This window comes from Orycteropus afer, unplaced genomic scaffold (assembly GCF_000298275.1).
Source record: "Orycteropus afer afer isolate SDZICR_OR568_19922 unplaced genomic scaffold, OryAfe1.0 scaffold00090, whole genome shotgun sequence".
Classification (NCBI taxonomy): Eukaryota; Metazoa; Chordata; class Mammalia; order Tubulidentata; family Orycteropodidae; genus Orycteropus; species Orycteropus afer.
In genome coordinates this window covers 7452242-7469331 of record NW_006921677.1, presented here as the reverse complement: position 1 = coordinate 7469331, position 17090 = coordinate 7452242, and the positions used below count along the sequence as shown (strand labels likewise).

At 35.1% G+C, this 17090-nt stretch overlaps 1 protein-coding gene across 1 annotated transcript in view; it reads right to left on the bottom strand.

The window, feature by feature from the left end:
• EPC1 (enhancer of polycomb homolog 1) overlaps positions 1 to 17090 on the bottom strand; it is a 100942-nt gene that overhangs the window by 10467 nt on the left and 73385 nt on the right. The window contains exons 3-10 of the mRNA XM_007942457.2: positions 12205 to 12350; positions 11334 to 11540; positions 10967 to 11115; positions 10006 to 10165; positions 7202 to 7381; positions 7026 to 7115; positions 6794 to 6942; positions 4397 to 4749 (exon numbers count right to left, since the gene is read on the bottom strand). Coding sequence (XP_007940648.1) covers positions 4397 to 4749; positions 6794 to 6942; positions 7026 to 7115; positions 7202 to 7381; positions 10006 to 10165; positions 10967 to 11115; positions 11334 to 11540; positions 12205 to 12350 — 1434 coding nt within the window. The remainder of the gene's footprint in view (positions 1 to 4396; positions 4750 to 6793; positions 6943 to 7025; positions 7116 to 7201; positions 7382 to 10005; positions 10166 to 10966; positions 11116 to 11333; positions 11541 to 12204; positions 12351 to 17090) is intronic.

The following is a 17090-nucleotide window of genomic DNA, read 5'->3' as shown; positions in this document are numbered from 1 at the left end:
TATATTCGTGGGTGTAGTACCATTCTCTTTCCCACAGCTGTTCAGTTTTCCATGTCTAGATTATTGATTATTATTACTATTATAGGATTGTGTTTGAATTAGTATTTACCTCCGTTGTCTCTATACTCCTCTCAGTGTTCTTCTTTCTGGACTGTTTTGTGCTGACTTCCCCCTTACTGCCTTTCTCCTTCACCCAAGTCTACTCTCCGGTTTATGCTTTAGCCTCCTTTTCCTCCCCCCCACCCCCGATAATCATCAAAGATTATTTCTTTTAGTGTGAAAACTTTTTCTTGACTTTTTACAATCGTGGTATCATAATTTGTTCTTTTGTGATTGACTAATTTCACTCAGCATAATGACATCTAGGTTCATCCATGTTATGAGATGTTTCAGAGATTCACTGTTGTTGTTTAACATTGTGTAGTATTTCATTGTGTGTTTGTACCATAATTTGTTTATCTATTCAACCACTGAGGGCACTTAAGTTTGTTTCCATCTTTTTCCTACTGTGAATAGTGCTTCAATAAACGTGGATGTGCATGTATCTGTTCATGTCTTGGCTCTTATTTCTCTAGGCTACAAACCTAGGAGTAGGAATGTTAGATCATACGGCATTTTTATTTCCAACTTTTTAAGGAAGTGCCTTATCATTTTCCACAGTGGTTGCACCATTTTACAGTCATACACCAACAGTGTATGAGGGTTCTACTCTCTCCACACACTTGCCAGTTGTTTGATGTTTTCTGCTTTTCTGAACTTTGCTTAGTGCTAGGGTGAGATGTTATCTCACTGTTGTTTTCATTTGCATCTGTCCAGTGGCTAATGATTGCAAGCCTTTCTTCATGTGTTTGCTGGCTGCCTGAATGTCTTCTCTAGTGAAGTGTGTATTTATGTCCTCTGCCCATTTTTAAATTGGATTATTTGTCTTTTTGTTGTTAAGGTATTGAAGTTTTCTCCAGATTAGAGATTAGTCCCTTCTCTGATATGCCATTGCCTATTTCCCCTGTCCCCCAGTCTGTGGGTCTGCTTTTTACTCTTTGGGTGAAATCTTTTGATATGTGTGTCTAATTTTTAGGAGGTTCCAGTCATCTATTTTGCTTTCTGGTATTTGTATATTTTTGGTTATGTTTGATAAGCCATGTATTAGGTCCCCTAAAGTTTGACCCTATTTTTTCCATAATGATCTTAATATTAATAGTTTCAAGTTTCACATTTAGGTCTTTGACCCAACTTGAATTTGCTTTAGTATATGGTGTGAGATATGGATACTGTTTCATTTTTTGCAAATAGATATCCAGCTTTGCCAGCATCATTTGTTAAAGAGCCTATCTCTTTTCCATTTAATGTGTTTTAGCCCTTTGTCAAAGACCATATGTCCACAGGTAGATGGATTTACTTCTGGGTCCTCAATTCTGTTCCACTGGTCTATATGTCTGTCATCATACCAGTACCAGGCTGTTTTAACTATTGTGTCTTTGTAGTAGCTTTTGAGATCGGTGTGTGTGAGGCCTCCTATTTTGTTCCTCTTTAGTACTGCTTCACTTATCTGGAGTCTTTTTCCTTTCCATTTAAAGTTGGTGATTAGTTTCTTCATTTCTCTCTTTAAAGAATGATGGTGCAATCTAGACTGGGATTGCACTGTATCTGTAGATCGCTTTGGGTAGCATCGACATTTTCATGATGTTAAGTCTTGCTATCCATGAGCATGGTACATTCTTCCAAGTATAGGTCTCCTGTAGTAGTGTTTCACAGTGTGTCTAGTTAGATTTATTTCTAAGTACTTTTATCTTTTGGGTGGTTATTGTAAATGGTATTATCTTTCTGATTTCCTTTTCAGATTTCTCTTTCTTAGTGTAAAGGAATCTGAAACGGAATTTTTAAAAGTAGTTTTATGGTAAATTTAGAAAACTCTATTTGGAAATTGTTCAAATCACCTACCAACTGGAGACTATTAAAAATACATGATTTTTCCTTAAATACTAAAACTTAGTCCTAGAACTTCTAACTATACATAAGTCTTTTTAACTGACTTCACACTATGTTATCTTGTTGTAAAGTATCCAGAAGATGAGGCATTCTAAAATCTGACTACCTAATAATCAGCCATTTAACCACGCAGAATGACCAAGACTGGGAAGCATGCAAAAAGCTGCTGAGCAATTAAAATAGAGGCTATAGAAGTTGATGTGCTCAAATGAATGGATCCCCTCATATTCTCATTTAGAATGCACTATTTAAAAATTAGACTAAATAAGCCCTTACAGATGATTATTGAGAAAAGGGGGAAAAAAAACAGACCACAGGGTATCACTATAACACAGCCTAAGTATTAGTATTTATCACAATGATTAAATAATCCAAATAGGTCTAAAGTATAAAATTTATAACCCACATATTTGGTTTAAGCAGCAGGAAAGTATGTTTTAAAGTCAATACGATCAAAATTAAACCTTGAATGTTCCTTTAGAGAGACTCATCTCTTTTAATAAGCCCAAACACATCTCTTTTAATAAGCCAGTTTTCCTCCTGGCATCAGACTAGTCAAAGTTTCTTCGGTGAGTACCAAATGTAGTACAAACCAGATTTAGGTTTGTATATGGGGGCTATGCTGTGGCAAAAACAAAACAAAACTAAATCTTTAAGTACACTGAGCCACACTGATACTGAGGGAAGGAATAGTAGATTCACTTCTTCCCATTTTGGGAAGAACACATTTAATGGAATGGAATTTAGAATCTTGTATAATTTTTAAACTGATAAATTTTTATTTTTTCTCCCAGAGGCCTGGAATATTCAGAAATATGAAGGAATAAATAAAGTGCTACCATATTAATAGTCTGTAGCCATTTATTCCCTGTATATATAGGAAGATCTAGCAAAATTTAAGAGGAAATTTATAGAGAGCTAAGAATGAAAACAATTATATGCAATAGAGAAAATTCTTTTGACAAACTATTTCTTTTTGTTTTAGTACATATATAGCAGAAGGAAATGATTAAAAAGAAATATAAGATTATTAAAGATGTTTTTCCCTCCCAGTAAAACCTTTTATAATGTAACACTGTTTAATACTCATCTTTTAATGTGTCTGGCAAACAGCAGAGAATTTTTAAAGTAAGTTTTCCAATATGAATGCTTCCCTAAGTAGTAGAGCAAAACAATTTAAACAGAAAAGATCATAATAAGATCCTAAGTTTGGTAAGACATTTCAACTTCTCTACTTTAAGAGGTGGAGAAGATAAAGCATGCCTATTTTCTATGATGTTGCAAAGAATTTTATAGATTTTAAAAAGTAATACATTTTGCAAGGTTTTACTTTTAAATCTCTACATTCACACTGTATGTAAGCCTTCATATTAAAGAGTTCTCCATTTTTACTTTTAACAGTGTAATAAGCTGGTTCTCTGTGATATAAACTCTAAAATTTAACAGGATTATAAATAATCTGTTAGGCCTTGGAAGCAGTGGCCAAACATCTATTGTAAGCAGAATAAATTTAATTGATTTCTAGTTGACTTCTGAAATATGATTATTTTTCTTATGAGCTGAAACACGTGCATTTCACAGAAGTACTATTTTTTAACCATGAAATAAATTAGTTTATGGAACATTTACTGGAGTTCTTTAAGAATAAGCAAATATATATGAGGTTTCAATGTAGCCCTATCAGGTGATTAGAGGAACAAAATAAATTTATTTACAGTCTTTTCAAAATCTTTGTTTAAATTACTTTAACAAAAATCTATAGTAACATAATTTTAACAGAACTTCTATAATCTATATGTTTCAAATTGCACAGGTTTATTTAACAGTTTTAAAATAGGAATCTAAGATTAGATGACTATTTCAAGTAGATAGCATTTACTTTACACATTTCATAATGTAGCCATAATGATAAAGTAGATATTATCTGAAAATGTTTCCAAAAATCTTAACGTAACATTTCAACCTAAATATTCTGTGAAAAATTAATAAATAAATTTCTTATAATTTATTCTGAATTACTGCCTCAGCAGATAAGGCTATGTGTATCAACCAACCTTGCTGATCTCTACTTTTAAGCAGGATAGGTAAAAGACTAGAGGTGTCCAAGGATAAAACAGTAACTTAGGGCTCGTTTTTTTCATATTATTTGAAAACTGATAAATCTTATCATTCACAGAATGCATCTAGGAAACAAATGTTATACATTTGACCATAAATCACCTTTGTATAAAGACACATATATTGAAGCTCCCTATAGTGACAGGATTCAAATAAATACCTAGACCTAGGTTCTTTTTAACTGTTTCAAGAGAAAAAAAATGACTTTTAGTCATAAATATAATAGACCATATAGTCAAAAAAACAGATGAACCTGACATTTCTGAAGAAATGTACATAATAATAAACATACCAAAGTGTGCTGAACCACTGCTACTTTTACTTTGCGTAGAGGTACTGCATGTCTGGGTCCCAGGTTGTGCTGTTCCTGTTCGACTTATACTCCTATATAATTTTCTACTGGAGAGTTCATCATTGTCACTGTCATGTAGAGATGGTGTCCGAGGCCTAAAATGCCGCCATCTACATGATTTGATATTGACTAGTATCTGACTGAGGTCTTTAGAGAAAGATTTGTCCGAGGTATTTGTTTCTGAGGTATTGGCAAACTGATTGACTGGAGAATGTTGTGGAGAAGAAAGCATTTCCAAATCCAGATGGTGAAACACACTGTCATAGTCTGAATGAGCTCTGTCCAGTAGGACCCTATTAAAAATAAGGCAAGAAATGTACGTTTAAAATGTACATTCAAAGACTATACTAAAAAAGTTTTATTTCACCTCCCTTCCCTTCCAAAATCAACCCGTACCGAATATTTAAAAGCTATAAAATTGACTATTTCAGTTATTTGGCTCTATAGGCTAAAATTTCAATTTCTGATAAAGGTTCTTCCTTTTGTTTAATAATGATCCTATTAAATTAAGGTAATCTACCACCAAACCAAAAAACCAAACCAAACCCACTGCCATCGAGTTGATCTAAACTCATAGCAACCCTTCTTTGGGTTTCCGAGGTGGTATCTCTACGGGAATAGATTGCCCAGTCTTCCTTCTGAGGAGTGGCTGGTGAGTTTGAACTGCCAGCCTCCTGGTTAGCAGTCAAATGCCTTAGGAACTATGCCACCAGAACTCCAGTCAGATCACGTTCTTCATTTTACCATGTGAAGAATATTTTAAAAGTTCTATAGGTTGACATAGGAGCTCTGGTAGCACAGTGGCTAAGACACTTGACTGCTAACCAGAAGGCTGGTGGTTCAAACCCACCAGTCGCTCCTCGGAAGGAAGATGGGGCAATCTACTTCCGTAGTTGATCCTGCCTCAGAAACCCAAGGAGGGGTCTCTATGAGTCGGGTCTGACTCCACGGCACATAACAACAACAACATAGGTTGATGTAGGAGCTCTGGTGGTGTAGTGCCTAAGGCATTTGACTGCTAACCAGAAGGCTGGTCGTTTAAACCCACCAGCCACTGCTCGGAAGGAAGACTGGGCAATCTACTTTTGTAAGGATACAGCCTCGGAAACCCAAGGAGGGGTTGCTATGAGTTGCAATCGACTCCATGGCACTGAGTTTGGTTTGGTTTATAGGTTGATGAATCAGTAAGGTACTGATAACATATAAGAATATTGTTTTCAAAAATATTTTTCAATTAAAGATTTTCACTTCTATTACAAAGCACCAAAACACACTTAAATAATGATGCTAACATACTTGTTCTCTACTTAAACAAGTTTCATGCTTTTAATTTATGGAAGGAGGAGGGAGAAATGTAGTGTTAAAAAAAAAGTATGTGATCTTTGAACTATTTTATAGCATTAAAATTTCCTATAGACAAAATATTAGTGGTAATCAACTATGCTACAGAATACATTTTTGTTATTTATAGAACATGAATAAATTGCTTTATCTTAGAATTCTGACACTAATTAATGCTAGTAATAGAAATGTTCAACTTCTTGGTACCATGATGCCAGCATGGTAATAGAAGAAAAAAGGCTAAATAATACTTAATGCCCAAATAATCCTCACTAATGTTTCAATGATGAAAAACTGCAGTTACTAATTAAAAATGAAAGTATATATAAACTTAATTTATCCCACATTAGACATTAATATTGTAATATTGTTCCTTTAATTCTATGTGTTTTGCAATTCCTTCCCTCCTCCCCATACAAACAATTTCTCACATAAAAAGCCTTCTAGAGTAGTAAAGTTCCATCAGTTCTAAACACAGGAAGAAGGTAAGTCTTGACAAACTGTGATGTTAAGACCAAGTCATGCCTGGATCCTGGAGGTTTTCTGTTGACAAGTTAAAGAACCCAGTATACTGGGCTGTATATTCACATGACATTTCTTGGCCTATTTAATCCTTTTTTTCAATTTCTCCAAGGACTCCTGAAATAATTTTTTGTAGTTTCTTTAACTTAATACAATTTGTGAAACCATGATTTATACTTGTCTTCACCTGCTGCCTTTGTTCAGGATTCTGCACCCTGAAAATTTATCTGAAGTTTTCAATCTTAAAGAGAAAAGGAGATCCATAAGGATCTATCAGAATTATGCATAAAAACTGTGGTTGTATAAGAATCAGGTAGCAAAGTTGCAAAAAATATTTCAGTTAACATATCAGTTAAGAACTACAAAAGGGAACTAAGTGAGTTGTTTAAAAAAGTTCCTTCAATTGAAACTTTAGATACGATTACCTTACTCTCTAAGGTATCTCTACACTAAATAAACAGAGAAATATCTTACCTCCCACCGCGCCCAACCCGTCTTCGTGCAAATCCAATACACCTTTGGGGTACAGTGAGGGTAGTTAAGCAGTATCTATATCGCACATCCCCTAATCCTCCATCTTTAGGACTAGTCCAAGGCCAGTTGCCAGTTTGGTCTAAATGAGGCTTAAAAAAAAAAGTCCAAATTATTTCATTTTGTTAGTTAAAGGTAAATAGTTTATTACTTACAAAGAGAACATGAAACTTACAGCATAGTACTGACAGCCTGCTTTCCTACGGAAAGCAAACGGACCATCAGGATCGTTCTCTTCCTCAGCTTCTGAAGAGCCAGACAAAACCTGCAAATAAGATAAATGAAGCAGGTCAAAATATGCCATTTATGATATCCCTTCTCCATGTTCGTAGACAAATCCTTGTATTTTACCTGGGAAAGAGGTTCTTCATCTGAGCTGGGGAAGTCATACTGATTTAAATCTTTAGCATTGAAGACTGGCAGTGCAGCAGGACTCGTCTGTTGAGGAGTAGCAGCAGCAGCAGACGACGGTAAGACTTTGGGCTTCTTCTCATATTTACGTTTCGGTCGTATAAGATCAGCTTTATCTTGCTGCGGCAAGTCATGAATTAAACAAACATGAGAAACCACATTTAACAAACCTGCAGTTTTTTTTAAGGAAGTCTTAAAAAGTTTATTGATGTAATGTCACTGAAGGCGTTCATACTCCTAAGACATACTAGAGTCATTTTTGGCTATGTTCATATTGTAAGGTTTTAGAGAGGTGTCCTCTGTGAAAGCATGAGTATGTTCCTTTAATCTAAACATAATCCTATAAAATATTTTGTCTCAGTTCAAGTAAAATAATTTCTCCAGATTAAGTCCTTTAACCACAATCAGTATTTACTGCTAGCTACTTTTTCTTAATTTTCGGTGACAATTTTAGGAGAGAGGATTTTTTTTTTTTTTTTTAAAAAAAAAAAAAAAGGAAATCTAATCCTTATTCTCAAGAAATAAATCAGTATGGGGAAATAACACCGAAAATGGTTTTATATATACACAAAGCAAACTACAAAAATTTTTTAGCATAGCAAAAAACAAAGCCACGATGCCAAAAACCAAAAGTCAAACCCAGTGCTGTCAAGCCAATTCCAACCCATAGAAACCTTACTATAGGACAGAGTAGAACTGTCTCACAGGGTTTCTAAGGCTTTAAATATTTATGGAAACAGACCATCACATTTTTGTCCTGCTGAGTGGCTGGTGAGTTTGAATTGCTGACCTTTAGATTAGCAGCTGAGCGCTTAAACTATTACAACTATTGAACCACCAGCGCACTTTCTATAATGTCAAGGGGTTATAAAAATAGAGTGATAAGGATTTGCTAGCTGAACAATGAAGTCTTTTTTGAAAGGTACATTTTGAGTAGTTGTACAGGATAAAGACAGGAAAACACTAAATAAGAGAAATACAAAGGTAAACTACAGAGAGGCAAGAGTGATTGAGTTGATGGAGCACAGAATATGTTAGAAATATGTATGGGTATGGCAGATCACAATAAAGGCTAGAAGAGACATGAATCTGTTATGTAAGCAATAAGCAAGAAAGACTGTAGGCAATTTGCTGGGAAGCAAAGGATCATGGCAAACATCACAGTTACGTAAATATGCTCAATATATATTGTATCAAGTTTTATGCAGTTTATGGTGTTTTTTTCCCCCAAAAAGGTTAATTATTAAGCTATAAGGTATTTTTCTTTACAATTCCTACTGCTGTATCAACAGGTCAGTCTTGAATCAAAAGTTGGCTACGGCAATACAAAATACTATTTAGAAGAAAGTATCAATGGTCAGCTAGAACAGTACTCTTTACAAGTATACAAAATCGTATTCAATGAAGTTTGGGACCCAGTTACATACACTACTGAATAGTCTCACTGAGAATTTTGTTTTAATTTGGAGGAATTTAAAGTAAAGTACTTTCAATTGTGATACCTTACATTTCCGGAAGGTACAGACACAAATATAGATAAGAACAATTTAACAGTTTAATATTAAAAAATATAAAGGCTGAGGGACAATACTGACTTAATCTAAAAAGTCACATAGAGTTCAGATATGAGACTACTGACTTAAATATTGAAAGTATAAAAAACATCAGAAAATTTTAAAGGCATATTTAGGACATAAAAACTAGATAAATACAAGATCTGAATGTTTTTATGTGTAATATATGGGTAAAAAGGAAACACTATTTTGGAGCATAATCCTAACTTTCTAGATTGCCTATAAAGTAATTCTTTACTTCTCCTTTTTTTTTTTTTAAACAAAACAAAACAAACCAAAGTGTCTATGTTTCCTCACAAAATGGTCCCTAGCATCCTAGCACTGCTCTAAGTGACAGAAACACCAGGGTGGGAAAATCATAGTATAAATGATAAGGCAATTTGTTCACTGGGGTTTGAGGGTTCCTGTCATAACTCTACAACAGGATCATGACATTAAATAACATAGGAGAGATAACAAAGACTAATAGCAGAATCACTCAACTTCTTAAACTGAATTGGTATGATGAATTTTAAGCTCTATGATAAAAATATCATTTGAAAAATGTATTAAATACTCTTTCTTCAAGATGCACATTTCCAAGAAGGTACTACCTAATTCATTCACCTCCTTTAATCTCCCTCAGTTTCCTTTAACTAATCTTATTTCCCTTCATCAATTTTATTCTTTACAACTCGAAGTATTTTGTTAAGTATAAATTTATCAAATATTTCCATTTCTAAATCATTATCTACATCATGAATTATTAAAAAGAGACACCTTAATTTCCTTTTATAATCTTTCTTTCCCTTAAAATACTGCTATGGCCACAAATCGTAAGTTATCATATACTGGGAAAGATTTCATACCCTTATCCCTCTAGTTTACATATTTTGTCTGAATTATTTCAACAGTTCATAATTTTACAATTAATAAAATATTCAGTCTATCAGACACAGTATTAGTATCTTCCCCTCATAAGATAAGAAAATAACACAAAACAAAAACAAAATTTTAATTACTGTTTTTTTTTGTTGTTGTTGTTGCATAATATGCCATAATCATGAAAGTTTTTGCAGCAATTTTTTGGTAACCTTTATGTATGTTTTTCTTTTTCATTCTCCTGCTTATGATAAAATATCATCTATGATGACTCTCATCAGAAATTATTATCACAAAAGTTTTAGTCACCTTATTAACTTTAAACTCCTTCACATCCATTGCTTCCTGATGTTTAAATTGATTGCTATTAGTAATAGGAATGATGGGGATGGCATAAGTAGGTTTCACTGGCTGTCTCTGTGCCATAACCTCAGACATGATCTCTCCATTATAGTCACCCAAATTATACCTGAAATTATAAAAAAGAAAGTTTTACAAAGTTAGCTCAGTAAGTACTTCTCTTTATGACTATTAATAACAGACTAATTACTAATACTAACAATGATTAGATGTAAAGATAAGATTACAATTAAATTTTTACTATTTGTTGAATGATTAAAATGAAAAACTATGTAATTCTGGTGTTTCCTCCATCTACTTTTTGGTTTATATCTTTATCTTGTCATCATAAATAGACAGCTGTTGGGAAAAAAACAAAGGTTTGAATTTTAGCTTAGCACTTCTATGAAAGATCTGCCTAAAACAGTACTGAGGAACTTTCTGCTAATTTAACTGCCTCTGCTATAAAATCTTCCTGAAAGGAATCACAAGAAATTTAACAGTAGTTTTCTTTAGAAACAGGCATTAGGAACAGTGTCTCATTAGGCTTCCAGTTTCATTGAGTACCATGTTTTACACTTTTATATTAAAAAAAACCCAGTATGTTAAAACTAAACAAAATCAGTACCACCAAGTGAATGTTCTTTCTCTTTTCCCTCCCAACCTGCCCACAATTCAAGTAAGGGCAAAAGGATGAGGTTCTAAATGAAAATACCTGGTATTTTAAAATTTTATCATAGTTACTTTTAAAGAAATAGAGGAACATGCATAAAATTATACAAAGTAAAATATGTCACATGCTCAAATAGTCTAACTCTTATTAAAAGAAGGTATTTCTGAAGTTATAGATAACTGCTTAGGAAAGAAATTAATTCCATATACAAAATATTAAAGGTACCTTATTTCCTAATGCTATTAAAATGTACTTTACCTCTTCTCCATAATTTCCAGTGTTAAGTGCAATAGCTCCCTTTTACTCTTTTCTCTTCTCTTTATCATTTCCAGAATAGTAACAGCCCGACTTAGATCTCGACGCAACTTTAGCATTTTTTCATAAGAGGCTTCATCATTTTTGCGATTCTGCAAATAAGTTGCTTTTTTAGTGTCAATAAGCATTTCTAACAAGTAGTATTCTAAGCATAGTTATTGATGTATCTTAAGGCTCTTATTTTAAAATAATATAATTGCATAAGAAATTGTATTTAAACACAAATTACAGCCTTCAGATATTCAGATCTTAAATATAAATGAGTTTTCCTACATTAGAGAGAATGGTATTAATTCTCAAATTCACTTACTTTTCGAGTCTGCATTTTTTCAGTACGTCTTCTAAAAGCCACATAAGGATCATTTGTGCTGGAACCATCTCGCTTCTCTTGTTTTACTGATGGGATAAGAGATGGTCCTCGACAATTTTTTCTCTTTTTAATCCAGTATTCATAAACTTCTCTAATTAATTCATCATCTTCTTTTAGCAGTAGTTTGGCTTCCTGCAGACTGACTGGCTAAATGTAAAATCATTATGTCATTTTCATATAATACATATATGTTTCAACACTACTTATTTCTAAATTTAAATGACAATCAACATAGTAACACAAACAATAGCAAGTGTATGTGGAATATCTTATACATGTCATTTACTAAGCTAAGTACTTCACATATATCACTTTATTTAATCTTTACAACAATCCTATGATATTTATCACCTCTATTTTACAGATGGGAAATTGAGGGATATAAAAGTTTACATACATTATTCAAGATTATGTTGTTAGGTGCCACTGAGTTGACTCATAATGACCCTATGTACAATAGAACAAAACATTACCCTGTCCTGTGCTATCTTTACAATCATTGCTATGCTTGAGCCCATCATTGCAGGCATCTGTCAATCCATCTCATCAATGATATTTCCCTTTTTCTCTGACCCTCCACTTTACCAAGCATGATATCCTTTCTCCAGGGACTGGTCTCTTCTGACCACATGACCAAAGTAGGTGAGATGAAGTCTGGCCATTCCTGCTTCTAAGGAGCAGTTATTATTGGCAGAAATGAGATTTGAATTCATGCTTATCAACTCCAGAGCCTGCTTGCTTATATTGTTTCCATATAGTTATAGATTACACACACACACACACACGTGTTACAGATACAATGAAGTTGTACCTGCTGACCACTGCCTTTTTCTAGACGGTCAATCATCTCTTCAAATTGCAATGGGCAGATGTCCATTTTCTTTTTCAGTTTATTCACAAATACTTCATCTTCAGAATCCAAATCATAATCAGGCTGTTCAGCATCCAAACTAAAAGCTGGCAGAAGGAACCATAAGCAATCATTTACTATGTGGATTCACTGACAAAAACAGATGTCTGGATAAAAACAAGATCAAGATTTTCTAAAGAAATAAGATTGTCTGGATTTTGTTTTCAGAATCACAAACAATCTAAGCTTACAGATAGGTTTTCCACATTAGAAGTTAAAGAAATGAAATTATCTTTCACAGTATTAATACAGATACAAGTGATAAAAGACAATCATGTTATCCACCTTGTTGCCCATTCCCAAAAGCAAAAACCTAGATGACCATTAGAAAGCACATGAAGAGAGTATTAAATGTGTTGCAATGAGCCATATTAAACTGCCATTTTTGTACTTCAAAAATGATCAATTATCAGCAATTTTCATTGTTTGATGTACTATAAAGCAAATAAGGTCTTTAAATAAGACTGCTTCTAAATAATTCTCGTTTATAGCTTATTTAATTACTTTTCCAAAAGTTGAAGGAGTGATATTTAAAGCTGAAGTGTTAGAAGCCACTGCCAATAATAACAGAATAGCTATCACTCTGTGAGTACATTCTTGCCAAGGAGATTTATTCCTCCATGAAAACCACTGTCATGGTGATAGATATGTCAGACTAGGGGAAAAAGACAAGAACCACTGTTCTATACTATATTACCAAACATCATTCAATTACTTGTCAAAATGAAGCTAGTTTCATATTAATGACAAGAAAAGTATTAAACAGTTTGATGTTGAAATCTGTCTCCTATTTTTCTCTTGCTTAATTTCTTCTACTAGCTTCCCATCACTTTAAAGTCCAAATCCTTAGAAAGAAAGATGACCTTTTTGGACCTAGCCAATCCAGTCTAATCAGAAATGTATGATCTAGCAATATCCAATTTCACAGAGTTCATGCAGCATGTTATTTCATGACTTTAGGTATTTATATTAGCTATTTTCTGCTTGCCTACTTAGCAAATGTCTATTTAATCTTCTCAGAATCCATTCTGACATCAAATCCTCTGAAATTCTTTGACTGCTCCCTTACCCAATAAGGACTTTTATTGTTTTTAAGATGCTATGAACCCTTTCCACAGCTTTTCTATCAGTTTGTCATACTTTACTAGGAAGAAGGCACTGAAAACCTTATGGATAGCAGCAGAATATGGTCTGATACAGAACTGAAGATGAGCTTCTCAAGTTGGAAGACACTTAAAATACAACTAGGGAAGAGCTGCCTCCTCAAAGTAGAGTCGATCTTAACCACATGGATGGAGTACAACTTTCAGGACACTCATCTGTTGGTGTGGTATGACTTAAAAAGAGAAGAAACAGTTAAAATATCTATTAGTAATCACAACATGGGATGTATGAAGTATGAATTAAGGAAAACAGTTAAGTTGTAAAAAATTAAATTAAAGTCTTCAAGATCAATATCCTAGGCATTAGTGAGCTGAAATGGACTAGTATTGGCTATTTTGAATCAGACAATCATACGGTCTACTATGCTGGGAATGACAAACTGAAGAGGAATGGTGTCACATCCATAGTACAAAGAACATTTCAAGATCTATCCTGAAGTACAATGCTGTCAGTGATAGCTTAGTATCCACAAGCATATTAGACCAGTTAATACAAAACAAAACCCACTGTCATCGGATGGAATCCGACTCTCAGCAACCTTATAGGACAGAGTAGAACTGCCCCCATAAGGTTTTCAAAGCTGTAAATCTTTACAGAAGCATAGTGCCTCATCTTTCTCCTGTGGAATGGATGGTGGATTCAAGCCACCTTATGATTAGCAGCTGAATGTAAATCTTTACAGAAGCAGAGTGCCTCATCTTTCTCCTGTGGAATGGATGGTGGATTCAAGCCACCTTATGATTAGCAGCTGAATGCTTTAACCTTGTACCACCAGAGCTCCTTAGTTAATATAATTACTCAGATTTATGCATCAGGCAAAAAAATGATGCCAGAGATCACAAGACAGAATTCTACAAGACTAACAACCTATTCATTGGAAATACAACAACATGAATGGTGACTATACACACAGACCTTTCCAGATGGAATACACAGGAATCAAACAGATTACATCTGTGGAAAGAAGCAACGGAGAAGCTCAATATCATCAGTCAGAACAAGGCCATGGACTGACAGCAAGAACAGAACATCAATTGCTCAATAGCAAGTGCAAGCTGAAGCTGAGGAAAATTTAAACAAGTCCACAGGAGCCAAAGTATGACCTTGAGTATCTCCCACCTGAATTTAGAGACCATCTGACTAGATCTGACTCACTGAACACTAATGACTGAAGAACAGACAAGTTGTGGGACAGTATCAAGGATGTCATACGTGAAGAAAGCGAAACACTCATTGAAAAAGAAAAGGAAAAGATGGACCAAAATGGATGTCAAAAGAGACTCTGAAACTTGCTTTGGAACACAGAGTAACTAAAGTGAATGGAAGAAGTGATGAACTCAACAGAAGATTTCAAAAGTCAGCTTGGGAAGACACAGAAAAGTATAATGAAATATGCAAAGATCTAGAGTTAGAAAACCAAAAGGGAAAATTTGCTTGCCATTTCTCAGGCTGAAAGAATTGGAGAAAAAAATTAGAGCCTTGAGTTGTAACACTGAAGGAGTCCATGGGCAAAATGCTGAACAATACAGGAAACATCAAAAGATGGAATGGTCAAAGAAAAGTTTATAGATGGAAGGAAATTTTCTTTGTTGGATATTAGGGTGAGAGGGGAGGGGAGGAAACACTGCAGGAAAAAAAAAAAAAAGATGACAACAGAAGAAATACACAGTGTCACTGTACCAAAAAGAACTGGTTACTGTTCAACCATTTTAGGAAGTAGCATATGATCAAGAAATGACAGTACTGAAGGAAGAAGTCCAAGCTGCACTGAAGGCATTAGGGATAAACAAGGCTCCAGGAATTTACGGAACACCCGCTGAGATATTTTAACAAATGGATACAACATTGGAAGTGCTCACTCTTCTATGCCAAGTAATTTGGAAGACAGCTACCTGGCCAACCACCTGGAAGAGATCAATATTTGTGTCCATTCCAAAGACAGGTAATCCAATGGAATATGGAAATTATCAAACAATGTATTAATATCACACACAAGTAAAATTTTGCTGAAGATAATTCAAAAACCATCACAGCAGTACATCAACAGGGAATTGCCAGAAATTTAAGCTGGATTCAGAAGAGGATGTGGAACAAGGGATATTGCTGTCGATGCCAGAGGGGCCTTGGTTGAAAGCAGAGAGAACTAGAAAGATGTTTACCTGTGTTTTATTCAGGGCTTTGAACCAGTTCAGTCATGGCTGATGTAGTATACACACTGCATAGCAGCCTAATCTCTCTCTTTTTTAAAATTTTTTATTGTGATTTGGGTGAAAGTTTACAAAGCAAATTCACTTTCCATATAGCAGCTCACGTACACTTTGTCTCATGACATTGACTGTAATCTCCCACAGTGTAGCAGCTCCCCTCTCACTTTCTCCTCATAGTTAACCTCTTCCCTCCCATGCATTCCTGCCCACCCCCCCAGCTGCCTCCCTGTGCATACACAGCCCTTCTATTCTCCCATGATTGATCTCTTCAAGGAGCACATCCACCTAATATAAATGTTCAGCTCATATGCCTGTTTTTTGTTTGGCTGGAAGCCACTGGAGTTCAATTTCAGACTTGAAGGGCAGCTGGGGGCCATAGTCTCAGGGGTTCCATCAGACTCTATCAGACCAGCAAACTTGGTCCCTTTTTTTAAAAAAATGATTTTGAGTTTTGTTCCACATTGTTCTTCCACTCTATCCAGGGTCTCCTGCACCGATCCCCCTCTGAGTGGTTGACAGTGGTAGCCAGGCACCATCTAGTTCTTCTGGTCTCATAGTTGTATAGGCTGAGGACTGCATGGTGTACCAGTAGCTTGGACTAATTGTTTCCATGTCTCTTTGGTTTTCTTCATTCTTCTTTGTTCTGGACGAGGAGAGAGATGCATTTGTTACATCTAGATGGCTGCTTGCAAGCTTTTAAGATTCCAGTCGCTAGTCACCAAAGTAATATGTAATGCCAATTGAGCTTGATGTCCCCTGCGACTATGGTCCTGAGCCCACAGGTCTAACTACTCGTTCCCTCTGGGTAGCTGGCTATGTCTAAGAAGTGACTACAACTTTCTCCCTTGTCAGCTCTACTGTACACCTAAGAATTCATACAGAACATACAAATACACTTGTAGGAACACTGTCTGCCAACCCAACACATGGTCTTGGGCACACTTCCTCCTGCAATAGACATACCTAATCATTCAGCCTGTCCACCTATCTATCCATCCATAGGATCAATGTTTGCCTTCGCTGACAACACAGTACTTGCTAAAGGGGCAAGGAGGCCACATCTTCTGATCTCCTCTAACTGCGCAAGAGGAAAACAGAATCACTATCAGTAGCCCAAGGCCCATTACAAACCAGACATGCTACCTCCCTCCAGCCCTTTCACCAACCATTCCTCCCACAGCACTCACCACCTTTCTTCTGGGTTCACTAATTCACTGCAGTGGCCACACAGAACTCACAGAATATGGGGCTTATTAGGGAAGCACCAGGCTACAATTCAAGTTCAGGAATCGCCACACTGCTTTCCACAATGGTTGTACCATTTACAGTCCTACCAGCAGTGTATGAGAGTCCCAATCTCTCCACAACCTCGCCAGCATTTGTTATTTTCTGTCTTGTTGAACTTTGATACTAGTG